The sequence below is a fragment of the Uranotaenia lowii genome, chromosome 3 (assembly GCF_029784155.1).
Source record: "Uranotaenia lowii strain MFRU-FL chromosome 3, ASM2978415v1, whole genome shotgun sequence".
Taxonomy (NCBI): Eukaryota; Metazoa; Arthropoda; class Insecta; order Diptera; family Culicidae; genus Uranotaenia; species Uranotaenia lowii.
The window spans coordinates 204,789,289-204,813,404 of record NC_073693.1 but is presented as its reverse complement, the minus strand read 5'-3'; the positions used below and the strand labels follow the sequence as shown (position 1 = coordinate 204,813,404).

Genomic DNA, 24,116 nt, shown 5'->3' with positions numbered 1-24,116 from the left:
GTCCTTCGCTACCGATTGTAGAATTTCAGTTCCCAACTATAAATTCTGCATAACATATACTGTAAAGGAAATTTCAACAAAACTTGCAAAGAGTTATCATTCAACAAAGCGATGAATTCGAAAGAACAATTTTTTTTTTCCAAATGTTCGAAGAATTGAAAGGGCAACAATATTCATGTTGTGTGTAAGTTTCCGACTGTACTGCGCACCACAGGCAACATTACATAACATAATGCTTGACACAATGATAACAGAAAAGAACTATTTCTTTACATAAGTGTATTTTTTGTTTGTTTTCCTTTCAACTAGTGGCTAAGAAGTTCTTATTTAAAATTTCAAGATGATTAAACATTGTGGTAGATTACAGACGACGAAAATTAAGATAATGTTTCAAGCATCAGCTAATCGAATGAGAACCATCATATTGTGCATCTATGTGTTAAAAATTTAAACATTAACTATAAAAAAAGATTCAAGCGTTTTTCGCAAACAGGTCAAACGAAATATATGAAACAACTACAAGTTAGTGGAAACAAATTTTACAAACACATAACTTTGACGTAGATTCAATTGCTACGAGATGATAAAATAAACATACCCATTACAAAAAAAAAAAAGAAATGAGAAAACAGCAAATAATCGTAAGCATTAATAAAGTTTATTACAAGATAAAATGAAACAAAAATCTACTTTAACTACTACGAAGAAAGTACAGAAAAATATATAACTAAATAAAAACAAATAATATGTTTTAATCACAACCACTGAATGCATTGTTTATTTCCTTTGCCTGATTCTGTGAGGGATAAGACAAAGGCTATTGTTGGTATTATTTCGGTTGCTTTGAACGCGTTGCACAAACGCCCTTCCATTCATCTCGGTTTGTTGGCTGGCTGTCCTCAGGTACACGATTACGCGCGCGTCCACCAAACTGTTTGTTGTTTTGAAGAAAGAGACGCACAATTGCTTGCAGCAGCACACACGTACGCACGGGAAAGTCTGTTGATGAGTGAGAGAGAGGAGTTGATTAAAGACCTACTACTAGCATTTCGAGGTATTTATATACGTTACGATAAACTCGGTGGGTGGTTTACGAATTTTCATAACCGATGATAACTATGGGATCTATCAAAATCATTACAGAATCCGGTCGCCCGCCAAAGAAGAAAAAGAAGGATTCTTCCTCTCCGTTGCTTCAATCCCCCGTTGCCGCTAATGCTTCGACGTCTTCGGGTGTGTCCATATCCAGTGCGGTAAGTAACTATTTTAGTTTGGGTTGTTCGCATGAATGAGTCTGAACCTGTGCATCATGATAACACATTTAGTGAATAAGCAAGCAGTTCTAATATAAATTACTGCGAAGAGAGTTTGTATTTCATATTTTTGAATACGCACTTTAATTACTTTTAGTAAACTATGATTTTGGACTGGTAATAATACTTTAAATATAGGGGTTGAATAAGGGGTTTCCGAAATAGAATAAGAAAATAGTTTAAGTTCGTGTGCCTCCACCTTGACTGATGGCTAGACTTAGACTGATCTTCAATGATCGTTTATTCTTTTCATTCTCGTTCGAGTTCTCTCTCGAGATGATTTACGCTTATAATTATTTATGTACAATTGGGTAAGTATAGGGATACTAAAGTTCTCCCTTTTTTAGAAAATTCTTACAGGAATTTTAATCATGATAATACAAAATTTGAAAGCATGACATGCTGAATATTTGAATATAATTTCGAACACTCGAAATACTTTCGAGTACAACTTTTCGATTGCAGGTTTAATCAATGAGTCTTGTTTTCCTGGACCTCGTCACGATCGGGCTCCTTTCGTGAACAAACCGTCGATCTGTGGTCGGGGCCCCCGCGTCATGCACAAATCGTCCATCCGGAAAGCCTCGGAATGCTGGTTCCTCGTCGCAAGAATCTCGCCTTCGCTTTTTGTTGTCATTCTGATTGTCAGAACTTGGTAGGAACAGCCGACTCATTCTCCTCGGTTTGTAGGCCATTTTCAGCTGATGCCTGTGTGCTGTAGTTACGTGCCTCCCCAACGCAATCTGGAAAATATTCCTTGTTAGTTTCTTGATGAAAATTGCGTCCAACCATCTAGGCACATCATGTAGATGATTGTTCTTGTAATACAGCTTATCCCCTTGCCTCAAGTTGTCAAATTGGTCTGGAGGGATGACTTTTTCATTATTTAAAACCTTTTGTTCAACAAAAGATTTTTCTAAATGTTGCTTATATGTTTTTGTTGGATTAATTAAATCCATCAGCATTTTAGGTCTATACGAAAATACTCGCTCAGATGGAAAATTTGCTTCTGTTCCGTTGCAAGTATTCCTATAGTTAATTAGGAACAAACTCAATCTATCGTCAATGTCCAAAGATTTTGTTTCATCATCAAGCAGAAATTTCTTTAAAACATCCTTCACTACTCTGACAAGACGTTCAGCTTGACCATTGCTACTAGGATGATATGGCGGGCTTTTTAATACATGAATTCCTTGCCTTTTAAGAAAATCCGTAAATTCATAGGAATTGAAAGGAGGACCACCATCAGTAACCACCACATCCGGAAGTCCAAAACGAGCAAACATGGTTATAAATTTTTTTATGACAGTTTTGGCAGTAGTCCCATAACGCATATGCTCTACCTCAAGCCATTTCGTATGACTGTCTATTATCAGTAAAAATACATTGCCATTATAATGGAAAAAATCCGCATGTATCCTACTGAAAGGACGTACAGTAGGAATCCATGATGATTTTTCTTTTGGGTTTTTAACATTTTCCATCCTAGTGCAAATATTACAACTTTTAACGAAATCCTCAATATCTGGATTTATCCCTGGCCAATAAACTGTCCGCCTAGCCAGTTGCTTCATTTTTATCATGCCTCCGTGGTTCTTGTGCAGCATATGCAGAACTTTTGGCCTCAACAGTGAGGGAATTACTACTCTCTCATCCAACAGTAACACTTCGTCAACTATTTGTAATTTCTCCTTTTGAGAATAATAATCTTTAAATTTGTTGTTCACTTTTCTTGGCCAACCTTCTACAATATATTTAAAAATTTCCAACATAAACTTATCATTTTTTGTTTCTTTTGAAACCAAAGCGAAATCTAAAGGAAATTCTGTCGAAAAATTTATGCTATTGACATTTTCTCCGTCAAGGCTGCTGGGGACTGATTGTTGCAATGGAAATCGGCTACAAAAATCCGCGTTTGCCAATTTCGAAGCAGGTCGATATTCAATCTCAAAATTATAAATTGAGAGCTCCATGATATATCTTTGGAGTCTTGTAACATATATTGCATTTCTACCCTCTTTTCCAAATATTCCCAAAAGGGGCTTATGGTCAGTGAATACCTTAAAAGGTTGTCCAAAAAGAAATTTGTGAAATTTTTTAATAGTGCACACCAGAGCCAAAGCTTCTAGGTGCAGTATTGGATACTTCTTTTGTGCAGAGTTGAGAGAGAATGACGTGAAACATATTGGCTTTTCCAGACCATCTTCAATCTGTGCCAAAACTCCCCCCAAGCCGTAACACGAAGCATCAGTTACCACGACAAGTGGTTTACTAGGATCGTAGAAAGTCAACAACTTAGCATTTAATAAACTTTTCTTGCTATCTTGAAAAGCATTTTCACATTGTTGAGTCCATTTGAAACTTACATCTTTTCTGAGTAGCTCGTACAAATATTTTAAATTAGCAGACATGTGAGGTATGAATTTATTGTAGTAATTTATGAGTCCAAGGTATGCTTTTAACTCTGTAGTGTTTTCTGGAACTTTAGCTTCTGATATTGTCGATAGTTTTTCAGGAGAAGGTAATAAACCTTTATCGGTAACTAAATGTCCAAGGTATTGTAAAGATTTAACGAAAAATTTACATTTCTTAAAATTAACACGAATATTAGCCTTGTCAAGTCGTCCAAGGACTTGAATCAATTTGTCTTTACAATCTTGAAAGTTTTTCCCTGCTATCAGCAAGTCGTCTAAATAACAACAAACATTATTTAATCCCTTAAGAATTTGGTCCATACAACATTGGAATAAAGAGGCAGAAGAAGAAGCTCCCTGTGGAAGTCGATTGTAAGTATATAAACCTTTAAGTGTGTTTATGACTACGTATTTCCTTGAACGTTTTGATAATTGCAGCTGAGTGTAAGCACCAGCTAAGTCCAAACAGCAAAAAACTTGACAACCAGCCAAAGACGCAAAGATATCCTGCGCCAATGGAAGAGGATAAGTGTTTGGAATCAAAATTTTATTCAAAGAAACTTTGCAGTCAATTACCATTCTTATGTTACCATCTTTTTTTATAACCGCAATCACTGGTGACGCCCACTCGCTGGCGCCTACGGGAGTAATCACCCCTTGCTCTTCCAACATATCCAAATGTGAATTAAATTTATCTCTAATTTTGTAAGGAACTTCGTATGCACGACGAAATATTGGTTGATATGATTTGAAAGTTAAATCTGCTTCGTGTCCTACAATCGGTGTAGAAAAATCTTCTGTAAATACTTTTAAAAATTGTTGTTTTAACATACATACTGTTGCATTGTGTTGATCTTCAGAGTTTAAATTATTGATGCATGCTGATCCTACAAAACTGGATTTCCAATTTGGAAAAAAGTAATCAATCCAGTCTCTGCCAAACAACGGTGTGAAATCAACATCACTTTGTAAAATGATCAAATTAAGTTTTGCTTTGATGTTGTTAATTTGAACTTCTACCCAAATCTGTCCGAAAATAGTCAACTTTGCCCCATTTACGACAACCAGTTTCTTTGAGCAATGGTTAATTGTGGAATTATTAAAAAACCTTCTATACAAAGGAACGCTTATGACCGAAGCTGCCGATCCTGTGTCAACTTCCATTGATAGATTTTTGCCCTCAATCGAAACTTGTATCATGCATGGTTCATTAAAATTGCTTTCAATTTTCATACAATTGATGTCTGAATCGTCACTTGATGCATGCAAATTCAGTCTATTGAATTTGTCAAATGGAACAACAGATTGTTGCTGAACCTCCTGCTCCACAAATTTGACTGCTTTAGTGTGGTATCTAGCTCCATTATTAAGTAAAGGACAGTTTTTTCGTATATGTCCCCTTTCCCTGCAATTGTTACAAATCGCATTGTTGTGCCCATTCCATTCGCTCTTATCACGTCTCGAATTGTAACCATATTTATCCTTACTATCTTCTCGAGGTCGACTACCCGGAACAAAGCGGTAATTATCTCCCCGATCCCGACTTCTGCTTCTAGAACCTGACCGATATCTCCCCGCAACATCTCTACGGTATGGATAACGCTCATCCTTTCTTCCCAAACGATGCTTTATCGAAAATACATTGCCTCCTGAACTTTCCCCAATCACCTTGGCCCTTTCTACGGCTAACTCGTTGCTAACTACCATCTTTTCCGCAGCCTCTAAGGTCACATCATCTTCCATCAACAACTTATGCTGAAGCTCTTTATCCCGCAAACCAAAAATTAACCGATCGCGAATAGCCTCATCCTTGAATTCGCGAAAGTTACAATTTTCAGCAAGCATTTTAATCGCTAGAATAAAGTTCTCAGCAGATTCCGTGTGACCTTGGTCCCGTTTGCTGAATCTGTAACGATTCATTAACGCCGGCTCAGATTTGTCAAAACGCGATTTTAGTTTTTTAATTATTTCGTCGTACGTCAAATCATTCACGTCTTTTTTAGGGAAAAGTAGCTTTATCTCGTCGAACACATCGTCCCCGCTCAACGAGATAAACCACGACTTTTTAACTTCTGGCTTAACAAGATTCAATTGGCAAAGTATTTCGAATCGCTCTACATAATTGGCAAACGGTCTGCCAACCCTGTAGTGGTCAATTGAACCAATGATTCCAGCCATCATCAAATATATCGAGTAAGGTTTTCTAAAATAGTCAGTATACAATGCAATCAATTCAAGATAAGTACTCACGGTTTTTTTTTCTTTTTCAGCACAAACCTGTCTCCTGCCCTGCAGCCCGTACCAGACCACAACAGCAGCAACGTGAACCGATAGTAGCAACAACAGCAGGCAACAACAACAGCAAACAGCAGCAGCAGTCTGTCCCAGACCTTTCCAGCAACAACCAAATTCGGAGCACCGCAATTCAACAACAGTCCGTACCGGACCACTTCATCCACAACTAAATGCACAGCAGCAACAAACAGCAATCCTCCGATGCAAAATAAAACTGTACCACACCAGTACTTGTCATCAAGCAAACCAATTATCGTCTTAATTGTCGCAATCCACAATCGTACCGAATCTGCACAAGTGTACTTTCCACCGAACCGCTTCTCACCGCAGTCAATCAGAAATGATTTTCTGGTTCACTTCTCACCAACACCGGCTGTCAGTTTTCGTGCTCTCTCACCGGTTATTTTCTCGGAGCTTTTTTATTGCTCGGTGATGAGGATGAGAACACTCACCAATTTCTCTCCTGCGGGTGACTCTCACTTTTCAAACGTAAGCGTTTTATGAGATGGAGATTAAACTTAAACCGATTCGATTCCAGTGGTGCCGAGAAACTGGTAGCTCGGAGCAAAGAAGAAAATAAGAACTGTGGAAGAAAAGATACAAAAGAAATTAGCACAAAGAAACCATGCGGTGTAAAATCCAAGCCGCTTTTATTGATTTGACATCAATTTCAACACAAAATTGGCTAAATTATATGTGTCTTTTTCCAAAACCAATATTCTTTATGCGCAGTTTTACGCTTCAACAGCAACTCTAACCTTTATATTATCTTTTCTTTTCAGGTTTTCAAGTACACCGTCTTACTTACGCTTGCTCACTCTTTAAATCCAACAGATTTTGTTTGAGCTCCCGTTTTCCTCGTCGCCACTTTTGAATACGCACTTTAATTACTTTTAGTAAACTATGATTTTGGACTGGTAATAATACTTTAAATATAGGGGTTGAATAAGGGGTTTCCGAAATAGAATAAGAAAATAGTTTAAGTTCGTGTGCCTCCACCTTGACTGATGGCTAGACTTAGACTGATCTTCAATGATCGTTTATTCTTTTCATTCTCGTTCGAGTTCTCTCTCGAGATGATTTACGCTTATAATTATTTATGTACAATTGGGTAAGTATAGGGATACTAAACATATGAATGAATAAGTACCCTGGAAAAGCGTGGAGTTGAAGCGTTGATTCCGTAGAAAAGGAAAAAAAGGGTTATGGATTTTGATGTTGATGATTCGTCTCCGATTATTTTATCTTGCATTGCGTCGAAATCTGTTGAGCAGCAAGAAACACTTTCGTAGTGGAACGAAGAGACAACCAACACGTTCTGGGGTTAAAACTGCCTACATTTGCCGAGGTCGGGCGAAAGCCATCGCTTTTCTTAATACACTCTGTTCACAGTTATTTTTTATTTACAAAGTATTCCGTCTCACCATATAATTCCTAAAATTCACTCGGTCCATGGCAACCGTTCTCCAATTTCTCGGACACCCCACGTGCGCCAAATCACGCTCCACTTGTTCTAACCACCTCGCTGGTTGCGCTCCCGCTCGTCTTGTTCCTACCGGATTCGTAACGAACACCTGTTTTGCAGGACAGTCGTCCGGCATTCTCGCAACATGTCCCGCCCAGAGTACCGGGCCAGCCTTCACCACCTTCTGTATACTGGGTTCGCCGTAGAGTCGCGCGAGCTCGTGGTTCATCCTTCGCCTCCACACTCCGTTCTCCTGTACGCCGCCAAAGATGGTTCTTAACACTCGTCGCTCGAATACTCCGAGTGTCCCCCTCGAGCAATATCCATGTCTCGTGCCCGTAGAGAACAACCGGTCTAATGAGCGTTGTATACAGATTACACTTCGTGCGAGGGCTAAGTCTTCTCGAACGCAGTTGCTTGCTGAGTCCATAGTAGGCACGACTTCCGCTGATAATTCGCCGGCGGATCTCACGGCTGATGTTATTGTCTGCCGTCGCCAGTGAGCCGAGATAGACAAAGTCTTCGACTATCTCCAGCTCGTCGCCGTCGGCTGTGACCTTGTTATTTCTGGACAAGCGAGTTCGGTCGGTCTCGGATCCGCAGGCCAGCATGTACTTCGTCTTGGACGTATTAATCATCAACCCAATCCTTTCTGCTTCGCGTTCCAGTTTGCGGTAGATCTCATCCACCGCCGCAGATGGTCTGCCGACTATATCAATGTCATCGGCAAAGCAGATAAGTTTACTGGATCTGTTGAAAATCGTGCCCCGCATTTCGCCCATCGCTCGTCGAAAAACACCATCTAGCGCCACGTTGAACATCATGCAGGATAGACCATCACCTTGTCGAAGCCCCCTGCGCGCTTCGAATGAACTTGACAATTCACCCGAAATCCGCACACCGCACTGCGTTCCATCCATCGTCGCCTTGATCAGTCTGATCAGCTTCCCGGAAAAGCCGTTCTGTTCACAGTTATCCAACTCCAATAAATTCGACGCAGCAGCTCGACATTTCATCGGGACTCTCGGCTCGAACCATTTCTATTGACCCCAGTCTCAACACCTCCCAAGCTCGACATCTCCGAAATCGGGCTCGACACACCTTCGGTTTCCAGCTGAAGCACTTCCAATCAGTCCCGGCTCGTCCTGCCGCTGATGATTCCATTCCTCATCCTTTCCACTAGTGCTGGGCCCATAGTCTGTCGACACTAGAGTTGGCATCGATAGCCTTTGGTGAAATGTTAGTCCTGGAATTCGTTTATTTGTTCCAGTGTTGCCAGAAAAGGTTCTGAACGACAAATCCTCTCTTTTATCACTTTTAATCTAAGAGATAAATAACCCACTGATTCAGCTCTGCCCATTTCTCTGACGCTTGGATATTTGACGCTATAAAATGAGGCTCATTAGGCTCATTCGTTTAACCAATGTTAAAGTGAGAGAATCCTCAGAATGTACGAACAATTCGGCAGAATGGCTGAGAAGACGGTTCCTCCAACATCATCCAAAAAGAAGGTTCCTCCAACATCTTTTAAGAAGACGATTACTCCAACATCCTCCAAGAAAACGGCAAACCTCTTATCCTCGACGGAGGATCCCGACAGTTCTTGAATTCTATTCAGAATGGACCGAGAAATTACGACACTTATGAGTCGAAAATGGTTGCGTAGGTTAAAAAATAACTTTGTCCGTTAGCAATGTGGAATGACCAGCAAAATATTCTAGGCCAATCTAGATGGGTTCAGAATGTGCTTTGATGGTTGTCTAGCTTTGAAAAAGTGATCTGAAAATTACTGATAGAGTTAAGGAAAGTGTCCGAAATTGATTCTGGCTGCGTGGGTTAGCATGGTGTGTGTGTGTGTGTGTGTGTGTGTGTGTGTGTGTGTGTGTGTGTGTGTGTGTGTGTGTGTGTGTGTGTGTGTGTGTGTGTGTGTGTGTGTGTGTGTGTGTGTGTGTGTGTGTGTGTGTGTGTGTGTGTGTGTGTGTGTGTGTGTGTGTGTGTGTGTGTGTGTGTGTGTGTGTGTGTGTGTGTGTGTGTGTGTGTGTGTGTGTGTGTGTGTGTGTGTGTGTGTGTGTGTGTGTGTGTGTGTGTGTGTGTGTGTGTGTGTGTGTGTGTGTGTGTGTGTGTGTGTGTGTGTGTGTGTGTGTGTGTGTGTGTGTGTGTGTGTGTGTGTGTGTGTGTGTGTGTGTGTGTGTGTGTGTGTGTGTGTGTGTGTGTGTGTGTGTGTGTGTGTGTGTGTGTGTGTGTGTGTGTGTGTGTGTGTGTGTGTGTGTGTGTGTGTGTGTGTGTGTGTGTGTGTGTGTGTGTGTGTGTGTGTGTGTGTGTGTGTGTGTGTGTGTGTGTGTGTGTGTGTGTGTGTGTGTGTGTGTGTGTGTGTGTGTGTGTGTGTGTGTGTGTGTGTGTGTGTGTGTGTGTGTGTGTGTGTGTGTGTGTGTGTGTGTGTGTGTGTGTGTGTGTGTGTGTGTGTGTGTGTGTGTGTGTGTGTGTGTGTGTGTGTGTGTGTGAGACACAAAAATCCAATGTTTTGAGTTTTGTGATCACTAATGTTTGTTTTGTATCATTGTTAACAGCCGATTACTGCTACTCCATCGGGAACTACAAATACTGCCCCAGTCACACCACAAACCTCATCAGCGGCAGTTCCAACTAGTATCCCACCTCTCGCTAACCCAGCATCGTCAACACCCACAGCATCATCCACAACGCCGCAACCGACGCCACAGAATGTATCCTCTGTCCCATCCTCTGTCGTTGTTCCTTTATTAGAATCGACAGCAACTACTGTCGCATCTACTCCTGCTACTACTACTACTTCCATCACTGCTGCTACACCCACAGTTCCGACAGTTTCCAGCACACCCAGCAATGCTCCCACTTCGAATGCAAATATGACCAACTCTCAAAAAATCACACCGCATTCTCAACCAAGCAACCCGGCTACTATTACTGCAACACAAATCAATTCAGCATCCGCATCCGCATCGACCCTTGTCACACCCACCTCCGCTATCAGTTCCCTACTGTCGCAGGCAACTCAGATCCAGTCGCAATCATTGGAGAGCATGACTTCGTTGACTTCAGATCCTGGTAGCAACACAATTGTAAATAACACGCTCAGTAACAACAGTAACAATTCGGTCAATAGCAGCTCTAGCAACAGTAATCAAGTTCCATTACCAACCCCGTCACCAAACGCGACGGGGATGTTGGCCACCAATTTGATGACAACTAGCAGTAACAGTATAAATAACATCAACAATGTTACACAGCATGCCCATCAGCAACAGCAACTGCAACAACAACAACAACAGCAAACAAGTCAGCATCAATCTCAAAATCTGCAACTGGGCCAACTACCTAGCAATAATGGCCTATCAGTGAACGATACGAACGGTATTGGCAGTGCGCTCAACATACCAACCTCACAAATACCTTCGGGCTTAGCGGCAATCAATAACCTAGCGAATATGGCTAGCGCCAGCATGCAACAGATGCACCTGCCACAAACTCAACTTGTTCAGCCAAATCTTTCGCAGCAGCTTCAGATGGGGTCGAAACAAGCTTCGAATCAATCCGTTGGTCATATGGCAATGCAATTGCCAACCAGCAGGAGTTCGGCAAGTAATCTGCAAACTCATAGCATAGATAATTTTATGGAATCCCTACAACATCTTGCACCGTTCGATAAGTCCGATCCAACCGCGTTGTCACTAAATCTCTTGAATGATCTCAGCTCATTGAAGCAAGATTTGTCGGCTGGTAACATGCAAAGCATGAGCTTACTGCCAACCCAAATGGAGCTGATGACGCACCTACAAAATACCATGCACCATTCGAACAATGGCTTCAACAACGACTTCAACGGTAATGGTCCACTAAACGGCATGGGAAATCTTGCGTCTAGCGTCGGAATGAGCCAGATGCTGATGAACTCGATAGCCACTAGCAATCCAATGCTGAGCAATATGACCATGTCGTCATTATTCGACCCACTTCAAAACTTTATGCGCCCGTCCAGTTACCAAAATAATCAAACACTAAACGATCGCACTATTGACCTCACGGGTGGCAGTAGTGCGGCCGCTTGTTTGCCCAAAAAAGAGGAAGGCAAATTCATGCTAACTCCCAAACCCATAGAAGATTTACTAATGAATCCAAATGAGAAAAAAATTGGTGGAACTCCCCCTGATGTGAAAGGTAATTTTCCGCATGCATCATTCAAGGCGGCCGCGCACGATCAAAATTTAAAGAATGCGTGGTCGTCGTTGGCCTCCGCAGGCTCCCCTCAAAATACTCCTACCTCCAACAAACCGAAACCAGCAACGGACACCTTCCTGGCGTTCCGCAACAAGGCGAAAGAGAAACAGGAAAGGCAGAAACAGCTTCAACAACAGGAACTGAAGCGATCTCAAAAGGAACTGGCGGATAAACGCCAACTGGAACAACAACAGAAGGTGAAACAGGAGGAAATCAACAACGGACGGTAGGTTCAAGTTCAACCAAATGGGAAAATAATCGTTTCATTACTAATTTCATTTTTTTAAACTTTAACAGAAAAGTGGCCATCGAACCGGTACCGGTTCGTGTTGCAGAAGAAATTAAAGCTTCACCTCAGGGAAGTCCTTCGCCGGGAACACCAACCACACCACACAATTTGGATCGATCGGCGGCGAAAAGGGCTGAGCTGCGCAAGCAAGAGCAGGAACGTCGACGAAGAGAAGCGGTAAGTAGGAGAAGAGGCTTTTAAGAATCTTAACTCCGGCGGGCTTTCCCTATCCGAGGAAAAAAAAAATAAATTCTTTAATTTATGGCAGCGGCACTGTTGAGGTCTTATAATGGTTTTTGATCAGTTAGGACCTTAACTTAAAATTTTCCGCTTATTTGCATGGTCTATACTGCCGTTCTAAGCAAGATTGTCCCAGGTGGAAAAACGTGCAAACGAGAAAAACGCGATTGAAATATCAGCTATATTTCCAATTTTTCTCAATTACATTTCCTACAAAAAAAAAAAAAAAAAGAACAGCAAGTTAGAGCCAAAAATGCTCCGTGTGACACTTTTGCGTAGAATCAGAACGCATGCCGATGCTAGTTCTACGAAAAACTGTCACACGGCTACAATTTTTCTATCATTTTGAAAGCTTTCGTGGTTTATTTTTTTCCCAAAAACTCATGCTAAACCGTAATTTGAAAAATACGTTCCTTTTTGTATATAAAAATGTATAGTTGAGTATGGATCCTGTAAGTAGTGCTACCGAAAAGTGTTTAGTGAAAATTTCTCTGAATTAAACACTCAAGGCTTCTCGCTCCTCCTCTGCCCTCTATTTTAGTGTTCTTTTCAATGAATAACATTAAATTCAACAGTTTGAACTCATGTTAAGACAATTTTTTGATAAAATTTGCATTTTTCATAAAATTTTCTCTAGTGTGACATTCTTGCGTAGAACTATCAACATAGATACGTATGAGTTCAGAACAAAGTCTACTTGTTTGTGTTTTTATTCAAAAGTTAACACTAAAAGAGACCGTTTCCAGCAAAAAAGTGAAAATGACCCAAAAGTCACATGGGACATTCTTGCTTAGAACGGCAGTATATAACATATAACCAGCAAATTTTCAATTCCTCAGTAGAGTAGAGACCCTCAAATGAGCTGCAAATTTTAAGAAATAATTTGAACTTTAACAGATAGGAATGCAAAACACATGACTTTTTCTAGAGGTCATCCTATTGTTAGAGGATTAAGAATACGCAAGATAGTTATGCCTTTTCTTTTTGTCTTTTCCAGATGGCAGGTCAAATCGATATGAACATGCAAAGCGATCTGATGGCCGCATTCGAGGAGTCGTTGTAAAGTGATTCCGGTTCGAGCAAAAAAAAAATGCCCGCAGTCCAGGATAGTGTAGAAATGATGTGCGGGCCTGGGCAGATTAAATTAAGTTTCCAAAGCTGTAAACCCACACAACAAACACAATCATACCGACTCATACACACACGCATTCGTATGGCATACCACCGAAGCTGAGAGACTACATGCGAGTGAGTGTGTATTTTTGGTAGCTGCGGCTGCGTCCTTTTTAGTTGCAAACGGTGCTGTAAACTACAATATGCACTCCTTTTGTTTTGTATAAATAGAACTCGGTTACGCAGACCGTAAGCATCTGTCTTCTTTCAGAGTAGGATGAAGAGTAGACACACAGATCATACTAATATTGTAATAAAATAAGTGACATTATAATTTGTGATATATAACGTAAATATATTAAAAATATATATTTAAAACGTGAACACTATGTATGATATGCAAAAAAAAAAGTTATCATCTAAGATCTAGTAGAAAAAATATGAAAGAAAGCTGTTTCCGAGAACGAAGATAGAAACCCAAAAATCACCTTCGACTCAGACGCTCAGTTTAAAGAATCAGTGTTACTCCAACGTTCGCGTGTTAGCAATTAACGGTTCTAAACAGCCAAAAAACTAGATGTAATGTATAGACAAACGAAAAAGTTAGCTTTATGAGTTTCATCGGGTATATGTAGATAACATATTGTAATTCTCCTTCTCATCTTTTCACAGCTCCATTAAAAAAATCAGAGTACTTTTCCTGCGAAAGTCGATGATTAACTTGGATTATTTAATTTTCTTGTGTGATCGTTCACAATATTGATCAGATCAAGGTAGTGAAGTTTCCCAAACTATAATTTGCTTAGAAATTATGTATTAAAAGTTGAAGCTCTTATTTTATTCCGGAGTGCTCTGTTGCTACTTAGTCCTGTCCATTTTAGTTAGTAATCGTGACTAAATTTAGATAGCTGTTTTTTTTTTGAAAATATACGAATGCAAAACAAACTACGCCAACTGGTTTTTTTTTCTCTTCACAAAATTGTTATTTTTTCTTTCTATACTTCATTCAGATATCTTCAAAGGCACAACTCACTTTTGTCGTCAGAATAAAAATTAATCGAAAGATGTCTTGGAAATCCAAATCAATTCAAGTGTAAATGCATGAAAAAGCCAAAATTTATCCAGATACACAAAACGATAACATATGCTCTGCAGCTACGAATTTGATTTTCTAAAGAAAAGTGGCGAATATGTGTAGAATATGTAAGGAAAGAGACGTCTGATAAACCTGTTACAAACTGGTGAAAATCAACATCCTAACCTGACATGAGTCAATAGCTGCTACTCAGGCTGAGTGTGTTGTTCGGAGTTTTGGTTTGTATTTCGTTCAATGGTTCAGTTTTCTGTTAGAATCCAATAAATAGTATTACTAGAGTACCGAGTGAAAGCAAATTGCCAGGAACTTTTGTAACGGAAGAATCTGAGAAGCAGAGTATTTCGTGTTTCCTTAGCTGCCGGTCAAGCTAGCCAAAGAAAACTAAATGAACGATGATGGTTGGTCGTATCGTGTCAGTGGTGTCGTGTATCCGTTCACTTTTTCTACTACCGGGCAGAAAGTTCTGGTACGAAAATAATTATTGGAAAAAAACGAGACACGTTAAATTGAACATAAAGAGCAGAGCAATAGTTGTAGAGGTTAAATATTAAGTAATTGAAAATACTAAAAAAGAAAAAAAAACTTTTTTACTATCTAAATTCAATCAAACACTGATTTAAAAATTAAGTGAAAGTAAACATTGATGAACGTTGAAAGTGAATAAAGGTGTTTTGGCTTGTTTTATGTTATCACAGCCCTAAAAGAATTGGCTTAGTTTTCACAATCTACACGGGTATGTGCGGTGTAAAAAACTATCAATTCCCGAAAGTCGTGTTTATTACGAAAAACGGGACAAAAAAAACCATGATAATTCAGAAGCTCTGAAATTTGAGAAAATTATCCTTAGACTTGTAATATGAAACCTGCAACTTGAGATGTGAAACCTGAGACCTAAGAAATGAGACCTGAGACTGAGAATCATTTTTCTTCCTGTTTTCCATCACAAATACACGTAAGTTCTAAATCAAACAAAAAAGAACTGAATAGTACTGTTAAAAAAAAAACAAATAGAGTCAAATTTATACATATTCTATCACTATAATCGTAGCTATTACCGTTTCTGAATGATTCAAGCTTAAGTTGGTACTTTAGTTTTTTTTTCATCAGAATAATATAGAATTGTTCGGAATCAGATGACCAAAGACAACGTACTAATGAACTGACATTCGAAATGTAATTTTGACAAAACTAAATAAATATTTTATTATTGAACAATGGACACCTTAATTCCTAAAAAGGACGTTTTCCTAAGCCGCGTTTGAATTTCGAGGCAAACTGTTTCTCTCCTGCCTCGTTTTGCACCGGCTTGTGTGCAACATGAAGGATCTCCCACAACATTTTTGCCTGCATTTGGTTGCCGAGCAGCTCGTTTAACTCTTCCTGCGATTTTTTCAACAGTTCTTTGAGATTTTTACAGCGTTTCATCACCTTGGCAATATTTTTCGAATTTATGCCGGGTAGTTTCAGGAGAAAATCGTAAATATTTGGGTTGGTTCGGTCCGAAAGGTTTTCGATTTCGTTACTAGCTTCGTCCGAACCGACGGCCGCTGCAACATCTGGATCCGGCTCCTGTTTACCCTGTTTCAGCTCTTCAAACAGCTGGGCCGTAGCGTACGGACTGGGTGACCAGACCAGTTTTAATTTGGGGAAATGTAAAGTCAGCAACTGCAACTTTTGGGTGATGTCAGCGTTGGACGACGCTGAATCTCCAGACATCATGAAGTGTCGCTGCAGGTGGAAAGGCTTATTCTGATCAAATTCTATGAGCAGGATAGGTTTGGCGTAGCTACGAGTCATTTGCACACACTGATTGTACAAACGACCAGAATTCAGAGACCCAATCAAATCGGAGATGGATTTCCTTTCTACGCAGATTTCCGGGGTTAGGATGTAGTCACCAATCTAGAAGCGAAATAAAATATTATTTACAGGACAGTAATATTAACATAGAAAAAAGTTACGGTGATCGTCAACGGGACCACTTCTATGCCGCGTCGGTGAATCAGGCAAGGTAAATCGGACCGGAATTCTCGCATGTCGACAATGATGCGAGGAGTGATCGTGGCGGCTTCTTCCGATTCGTTTATCTGACCACCTGCTTGACGGGACGAAACTTCCTGCTTTTTCTGAAGCATCATAATTGCGTCCTCCGATCTACCGTCTTGATACTCTGGGATGACCATTGTCTGAAGAACAAAAAACGAAAGTAAGTAATAACCGATAGGAGCGAAATTACAACAACAGGAAATTTACATTTTTAATTGAAGTTCAAGAATGTCTATAAAATTTAAGATACCTTGAATGTGTAATAAATGTAAAGCGCGGTTTGGCACGGACTTTAAACTAAAAGATACTTACCCTTTTTGTGTCGATCAACAGCTCAAACGCTTGTTTTTCTCTCCTCAGCGATGTAAGATACGATTGTTCTTCAACCGTTTTCGAATGAATGATTACGTAGACACGAACTCGTGCCAGTTCAGTGCGCTGCTGACGTGCCTCAAAGACTTCGATTTGACGAATAGCCGTCACATTGCTGTGGTACATGACGATGTACCGAGGTTTGATTTCCTCCAGCGTTCGATCCAACGAAGCTATCCCGTTTACCTCACTTTTGAATGTTTGGATGAACACCACAGGTTTGTTGCTTTCGTTTGCTATCCTTGTGACATCTAAATTTTCCATTTCAGCGAACGATTCAAAGGTTCCACTCTCCAACTGAGTGACATCGAACAAATCCGGATCCACACAATTCTCGGGTAGCGTCTGGTTCGCACTTTGTGTCATCGTCAGTATATACGAATCCTTGAAGCACTGATAATCATCACTTTCTTCCTTAGTAAAAAGTTCGCTATCTCCCCCGGAGGCTGCGTTTTCACGTTCTTCTTCCTCCTGTTTTCTTTTAGCTTCTTCTTCAGCTTCCTTTTTAGCTGCTTCTGCACGTCTCTTAGCTATACGTTCCTTCAAAAAACCACCCGATGAACTGTTTTCTTTCACTGGAGGCTCTTCGACTACTTCTTTACTAGTTTTAGAAGAGGCAGGTTTAACGTAAGTTTCTACATTTTGAATTCGATACGCGCTAGGCTCGTGATCCTTACTGATCTGTCGATAACTTTCCGCCAGTTTTGAAACCGTGATGTCATTTTTCATGGCTGTGTAGAAAAGATACCTCTCTGCGCCCTGCGTTAGGTATTGATTCAACTGATAACATGTTCTGGCGTCTTGGCACAGTATCAGCACCTTAACCTGCTGGCGCAAGTACTTTTGGCGTTCCTCTTTCTTGCGTATCTTATTTGCCGTTTCTTTGATATCCGTTGGTATTTCTTGGCGTAAGACTTCTGAGAGCGATTTCCATTTCGGGCATTTTTCGGGTTCGAATTCTGAAATAAAAGTAACAATAGGTTTTAAAATTTTAAACAGTTTTTTGCGGTGTTTGACAAACGGTTTATAACTACCTTCGTTTTTGTTGAAAACGCGTTCTTTCGCAACGGTGAACATTTTTTCAGCAGAATCGAGGATGGTCCAGCCGGAGTTGCTCAGCGCGTATTCCGTGGTGCGGTACTTTTTCATCGTAGCATACAGTGTGATGGAGTCGTGGTAAATTGTGGAGCTGTAAAGATTCTTTTCGAATAAATTGAAATTTTCAGGATTTACAAGATTACGTACATCATCAAACTGCGGAGCACTTTGAGATCAGCAACGATTAACTTCGTTTGTGAGCTAAGCTGGTGCCAAATGGTGTCTAGCTGGGCTTGTAAAATTTTGTGGAATTTCTTGGTGACACAATTTTCTACCGTAACCTCCTGCAATTCCACATTTCTGTTGAGGGTTTTGATATTTTTGACCAAATAGTTCATGATATCAAGAATATTTGTTTGCAGCAGAATCATATTCTGGCTCATGGGTATTTGCAATTCGACTACCACTGGTTCGAATGGTTTCAACGATTTTTGAATTACTCCATGAAATCTGGGCCAGATAAAAAGTTCTTTCACGAATAGGTTCCTCATAACTTTTTCCACATGCCCATAGCCAAAGGTAAATGCTTCAACATTTTTGGAAAACGCTTTTATGAATCCGGTTTTGTTTTTTTGTCGATATAACCTTAGGGCGAACGCTTCTTGGCAGGATTCGATAATTTCATGAGCTCGGACCACAAATATACCCGTGATCAACTCGATTGGAATCCTACCCTTTAACAGATCAACGACTAATATTCTGGTGCTTATGAATTGGATTCCACCCTGCAAATATACACGTTCTCGTTCTGCAGCATTAGTGGCTGACTCGTGAATGTGATTACTGTCTAGTTTGGAAGTGTACATTTTTTCCTCATAATCCGAACAATTGATAACCAGCACCAGAGTAGTTGGATCACAGAATATTTTCAACAAATTCAGCAGAACTTTTTCGTAACTTATTCCTCTAAAATTGAGTGCGATTGTTAAGAATATCCCAATATGGGTAATAGATTTTAAAGTTCGATACTTACTTAGCACAAACAACCAGACCATCCGAGTGGATTAGGTCGAAAAACATTTGCCGTTCGTATTCCAGCATCGAAACTCCCTGAGAGGCAAGGAATTCTTCGGCATCCACCAGTTCCCCAAGAGTTTGTTCCTCTTTCGCGAGGTCCTGTGCCTGCTGCTCCGTTTCTGCTTGCTCGGCCGAACAGGCCAGTGCCAGGTCGATGTCTTCCTCATCCTGTAAGCTCATATTTGGCGAAAATAGTTATGAAATTATCCTGTAAAGTTGAGGAATATAAGCGCGAGAAACCATGGAGAAACCGGTGAAAATTCCGAAAAATCACTATCAGCAAAATATAAACAAAGCGCAACGTATCTACAATGCTTAACATAGGTATGTCAATTTTAATACAGTAGAGGCCGTTGAACAATGGGTACTCAAATTAATAAAAAAAAAAAACAAAGATAAATAATAATATAAATAATTTTAGAATTTTGTACATATATTAAAGCTTATTTTTTCATTTTTGAATTAAAAAAAAGTGCTTACTGTAGGAAATAAGGTTAATGGTAGTAACAGTATCAACAATGTCCTTAATTTGGTTGGTATATAACAAATAAAAAATATAAATTTATATTTTATTATATTTATATTTTATCATTTAATGATCTACCAAAACTGTTTCAGCATGAAATATTTAAAAAAAAAAATTAAACTAATAACCAAATTTTGACAATGTTTCTTTTAAAAACAAGTCAAAGATTTTGTTTAAAGTAGAGAAAGGGGATAATGTAGGAAATAAGGTTAATGGTAGTAACAGTATCAACTTGACAGCAAACTCTATAATTTAATATTCATTGTTATTGAATTGAAAATTCCTCACATTAAAAAAGCGGGTAGTTTTGTACGTTTCTATTCACTCAATAATAAACATATTAAACAAAAGAAACTGATATTTTTCTGTGTGTGTGAGTTTCTATATCCCGAAAGGTTGGGATTATTGGTTGAGCGTGCAGGAAGAAAATAAATTCATTCAGTTAACCAATTTTGTGAGATAATGTCGCGTTGTCTTTGCGTAGTGAATTTGAATGTTGTGAATGTTTGCGAAAGTGTTTGGAGTCACTACACTTACTTTATTTTATAAAAAAAATAGGTTAAAAATTTAAAAACTAATAAAAATAAGTAAATAATTTGTGTAAGTTGATTAAAATATAAAAAAAAACACACAAATTATTGTGATATTAAATTTTCAATCTGACTTTAAAATTTGAATTTTGAATATTGAATCTGATTCTGAATTCTGAATCTGAATAAAAACTGTTGATTGTGATTTCTAATCTAAAATTGAATTTTAAATAAAAAATTCTTAATCTGGATTCCGAGTTCAAATTCTAAAAATGAATTCTGAATTCTCAATCTGTATTCTAAATCTTTTACGACTTTTTTTACGACTTATTTAATGAGGAATTAACCTGCCGTTTTCACGCTCGGAAATTAGTTTAGGATTTACAGTTTAAAACTCGTTAAATAGTTCATACGGTTTTAAAAATTGTTTCACTTTTTTCTCCTTTGTCCGGTCGTTTACTAATGTTTCTCCGTCAGGCTGCCTCCGGGTAGTATCACTGTCTTAGGTCGTTCATATACTTTCCATAATAATGTGCTTCACCGCTTCACCGTAAGTTGGACACCACATGCATCGCACACTGAGGTTTCCCTACCCTCCTGAATTCTAAATTTGAAATCTGAATCTGAATTCTGAATCGGAATTCTGAATCTGAATTCTGCATCTGAATTCTGAATCTGAATTCTGAATCTGAATTCCAAATCTGAGTTCTGAATTCTGAATCTGAATTCTGAATCTGAATTCTGAATTTGAATTCTGAATCTGAATTCTGAATCTGAATTCTGAAACTGAATTCTGAATCTGAATTCCGAATCTGAAATCTGAATCTGAATTCTGAATCTGATTTCTGAATCTGATTTCTGAATCTGATTTCTGAATCTGATTTCTGAATCTGAATTCTGAATGTGCATCGAAACTTCTTGAATTTTATGCGTTCTTCATAATAAAATTCGAAATCTACCTAGTCAGATTAATATAATATAATATAACTAGCTGACCCGGCAAACTTCTTTAAGCCTTTGAATTTCGCAAAAATAATGAACATGTAAATAAACAGAAAATATGTAAATAATTATTTACGCTCATGAAACTGGATTGTTACCTTCAAACGGAGTGAATCGACACAGTTTTTTGACTATTTTCGTTATACTTCTGTCATTTTATGGTAGTGCCTACCTCCAGGGACAAAAATTTTCGAAGAAGATCGACTTCCAACAAAACTGGAAAGCGAATATCTTCTGGGATAAAGTTAAAAATCTATTTTCTTCCGTTTTACATTTTTTATTCATTTACAGAGGATCCTTGACACCGATATGTTCAATTTCTATTAACCCCAAGATAAGTGCCAAAAAGTGTTTTGTTGAAATGTGTCGTCATTTTAAGCAGTTTTGATCAACTGTCTTTCCTTTTTCGCCAAAACCATGTTTGAAATTTTCTTTATCGTATAGGTACCAAATTTATAGAAATGGCACAACATTTTTTTATGCTGCAAATATATAAATATCAACAAATTGGAAATATCAACAAATTTGGATATGTCAAAACTTCCACAGTCATGCGTAGAATATTATTTTTCTTGAATAATATGACAGTCTTTCATTTAACCGGAAAATAAACAAAAAAAATCAAATTTGGGCTAAATTTAGAAACTACTAAAAAAAAAATATTTAAACGAAAAGCACTTTAATAATTTTTTTTCTTCGAAACACATCAGAAATTTTGAATCGTATTTTAAGCATCCAGAAACCGTGCATGATTATTATCCCAAGCAACATTTTTAATTCTCTTTGGTTTTGTAAGGAAAAGGATAGGTTTTTTAGGGGCATTGAAAAAGCGTTGATAGCCGTATAGCTGATTTCGCGAAGATCGTTTTATAAACTATCTGTGAGTCAGCTACCAAACCACAATAAAACCTTTTTTTAAAACCCCTATCTAGCTCACGATGATTTATATTACCCGTCTATTTATTGGCATTCAAGCCCACTTTACAGCAGTTTTAAAACCTCACTATAAAACCGAAACAAGTGTTCTTAAATGAGCGTGAATGACGTGTCAAATGGCTGAAAAAAAGAAAAAAAAATCGTCAGGATGTAATGTAAACAAAGAATTTCTCTGATTCGGATCCGAATTCTGGAGGAGTTGATTCCATAGAACTGGAGCGGATTAAGGTACGTCCGGAGATGATGAATCGACGTGAAGAAATCAGCGGAAAGCCGCTATCTCCACTGCTGAGCAAATGTTGGAGTGGTACCGAAAGCAGCTAGATTGAAATCAACGGAAGAAGAAGAACTGGTAAGTGTTTCATTTATCCCCATGAAAATAGAAATCCTACAAATATGTTTTAATAAATTTTACAGAAACCTGCCCAACTTTCAAGCACGCAGAAAAAGAAAGGGGGTTGGTTTCTACAAAACGTTTTGTTATTTAATTTTGTATTTAAAAAGCGGATAATTGAATGGCTTTCACAATAAATTCGATTACGGATAAAAGAGAAATTTTGTTATTTTTATACACTCATATTTTACTGTATGCAATTAAAATTTGGTTTATTTAGAAACTAATATTGGGTCTATTCGATAATCGTGTTGTTGAAAAACGATAAGTCGAAAAAAGAAAAAAAAAGTGATTAAAATTTTTAGCATCAGAACACAGAACTGTCTGTCGTTCTTCCTTTAGCAAGTATAGTACTCTCGTTTCGTGGCTCCGGCATTTTGCTTTTCCAAGAAGGTGTGTAAGTCCCAGAAAAATACATTTTCCAGCTGATAAACATCGTGTAATTTTTTTTAAACCGGTGTTATTTCTGCTCTCCTTTCAGTGCTTAGGTCTTATCAGAACAGGCGGAATCGATAACCATGGACATGGTACTGGGGCCACCCATCCGAAATAGAACCAAGAAAGACCATCCAGGTCCGGTAGGACATCATTCCGGCAAAGTCGAAGCTTGCCATCGTGCCTACTCACGGTTATGGAAAACTGATATGTAGCAGTCGGAGATGGCGGTGTACTACCAGTATCCGGAAGCTGAGGGTAATTAAGGAATGCGAGACGGGCACTTTAACCTGCATTTGGGAAGCAAACCAGACATACGCATTTTTATCCTTATCAACGGAATGGTCGTCCCCAATGCCAACCGGAATGGTAGGTAATTTCAATTGACATTGGTGTTAGTAGAAGAAATATGTGAATAAAGAATATAATTTAATGTTTTCTTGATTAAACCGCAGAGAAATTAAACTATTAGATCCGAAAATTCAAATTATTCAAATCATGGTTATTAAATTTGAAAAAAAAAAAATATTTTCAGCACAAAGTTTAATTATTTTGAGCCCATCAATGATTTATTTTTCCAATACAAAAAAATTTTGTAGTTCTCAACTCAATTTCGTTTTATTGTTTTGACAGAAATTTCGATTCATTTTTAAAAAAGGTGTATTTTAGTTTCAATGAAACGATAAGTTTAAATCGAATCGATATTTTTTGTCAGTGTTATCAAAAATATATTTGTGCTTTTTCCCAACCAAAACTTTTATTATTTTTGGCCGAAATCTTATTATTTTTAAAATATATTTTTCTGCGTGAGGATCTGCAGGATGCGGGCCAAATTTAATAGAAGCGGCTACCATGAATTAACGGAGTTTGCAGAATGTAGATGGCTTCGGATAGTGCCCGGAATCAATTTGAAAACACCTCATGGCAGCCATCTTCGGGTGAAAGTGTCTTTTTTTTTTTCAACAAAAGTGAATTTTTTAATAAATTTAAATTTTATATACCACCAGTGACTTTTAATTTTGGTTGATAGTTATTGTTCATTTTGTCAAAAAAAAAAATTAAAGATTACATCCAATAAATCCAATAAAAGTTGGTTCGTTATATATTTCTGTATTCAGCTTTTCTATTATTTCATCATTCTTTTATGGCGCACGGTTTATTTAACAGTTTTTCGAAATATTGCTCGATGAAAATGAAAGCGCATCAATTTTACACATAAAGTTATCGAATAATCGATTTATATAAAAACACGAACATATATAATGGCACATAAGTTATTTT

The 24,116-nt window shown here is 38.4% G+C and overlaps 2 protein-coding genes and 1 long non-coding RNA gene across 3 annotated transcripts in view; 2 read left to right on the top strand and 1 right to left on the bottom strand.

The window, feature by feature from the left end:
• Positions 1 to 14,331, top strand: part of LOC129753017 (homeotic protein female sterile-like) — a 51,424-nt gene extending 37,093 nt beyond the window's left edge. The window contains exons 7-10 of the mRNA XM_055748811.1: positions 1,144 to 1,253; positions 10,055 to 11,967; positions 12,039 to 12,207; positions 13,268 to 14,331. Coding sequence (XP_055604786.1) covers positions 1,144 to 1,253; positions 10,055 to 11,967; positions 12,039 to 12,207; positions 13,268 to 13,333 — 2,258 coding nt within the window. The 3' untranslated portion in view covers positions 13,334 to 14,331. The remainder of the gene's footprint in view (positions 1 to 1,143; positions 1,254 to 10,054; positions 11,968 to 12,038; positions 12,208 to 13,267) is intronic.
• A 1,276-nt stretch (positions 14,332 to 15,607) lies between these two features.
• Positions 15,608 to 19,281, bottom strand: LOC129751521 (DNA repair endonuclease XPF). Its single transcript, XM_055747070.1, has 6 exons — positions 18,969 to 19,281; positions 18,143 to 18,901; positions 17,932 to 18,086; positions 16,838 to 17,856; positions 16,441 to 16,665; positions 15,608 to 16,381 (listed from the first exon to the last, which is right to left on the bottom strand). The coding sequence occupies exons 1-6, from the start codon at positions 19,190 to 19,192 to the stop codon at positions 15,710 to 15,712; spliced, it is 3,054 nt and encodes a 1,017-aa protein (XP_055603045.1). The 5' UTR covers positions 19,193 to 19,281; the 3' UTR covers positions 15,608 to 15,709.
• Positions 19,282 to 22,545: 3,264 nt separating this feature from the next.
• On the top strand, positions 22,546 to 23,284 carry LOC129757294 (uncharacterized). The gene is made up of 2 exons (XR_008739665.1): positions 22,546 to 22,793; positions 22,882 to 23,284. It is a non-coding gene; the product is annotated as an uncharacterized LOC129757294 (long non-coding RNA).
• The last annotated feature ends 832 nt before the right edge of the window (positions 23,285 to 24,116 follow it).

Coding starts and splice junctions, on each gene's coding strand:
- LOC129751521 (XM_055747070.1), bottom strand. CDS start 19,192: ATGAGCTTACAGGATGAGGAAGACATCGACCTGGCACTGGCCTGTTCG. Junction 17,857..17,931: donor CGTTTTCAACAAAAACGAAG/GTAGTTATAAAC, acceptor CTTTTATTTCAG/AATTCGAACCCGAAAAATGC. Junction 16,382..16,440: donor TGGTCCCGTTGACGATCACC/GTAACTTTTTTC, acceptor TTTCGCTTCTAG/ATTGGTGACTACATCCTAAC.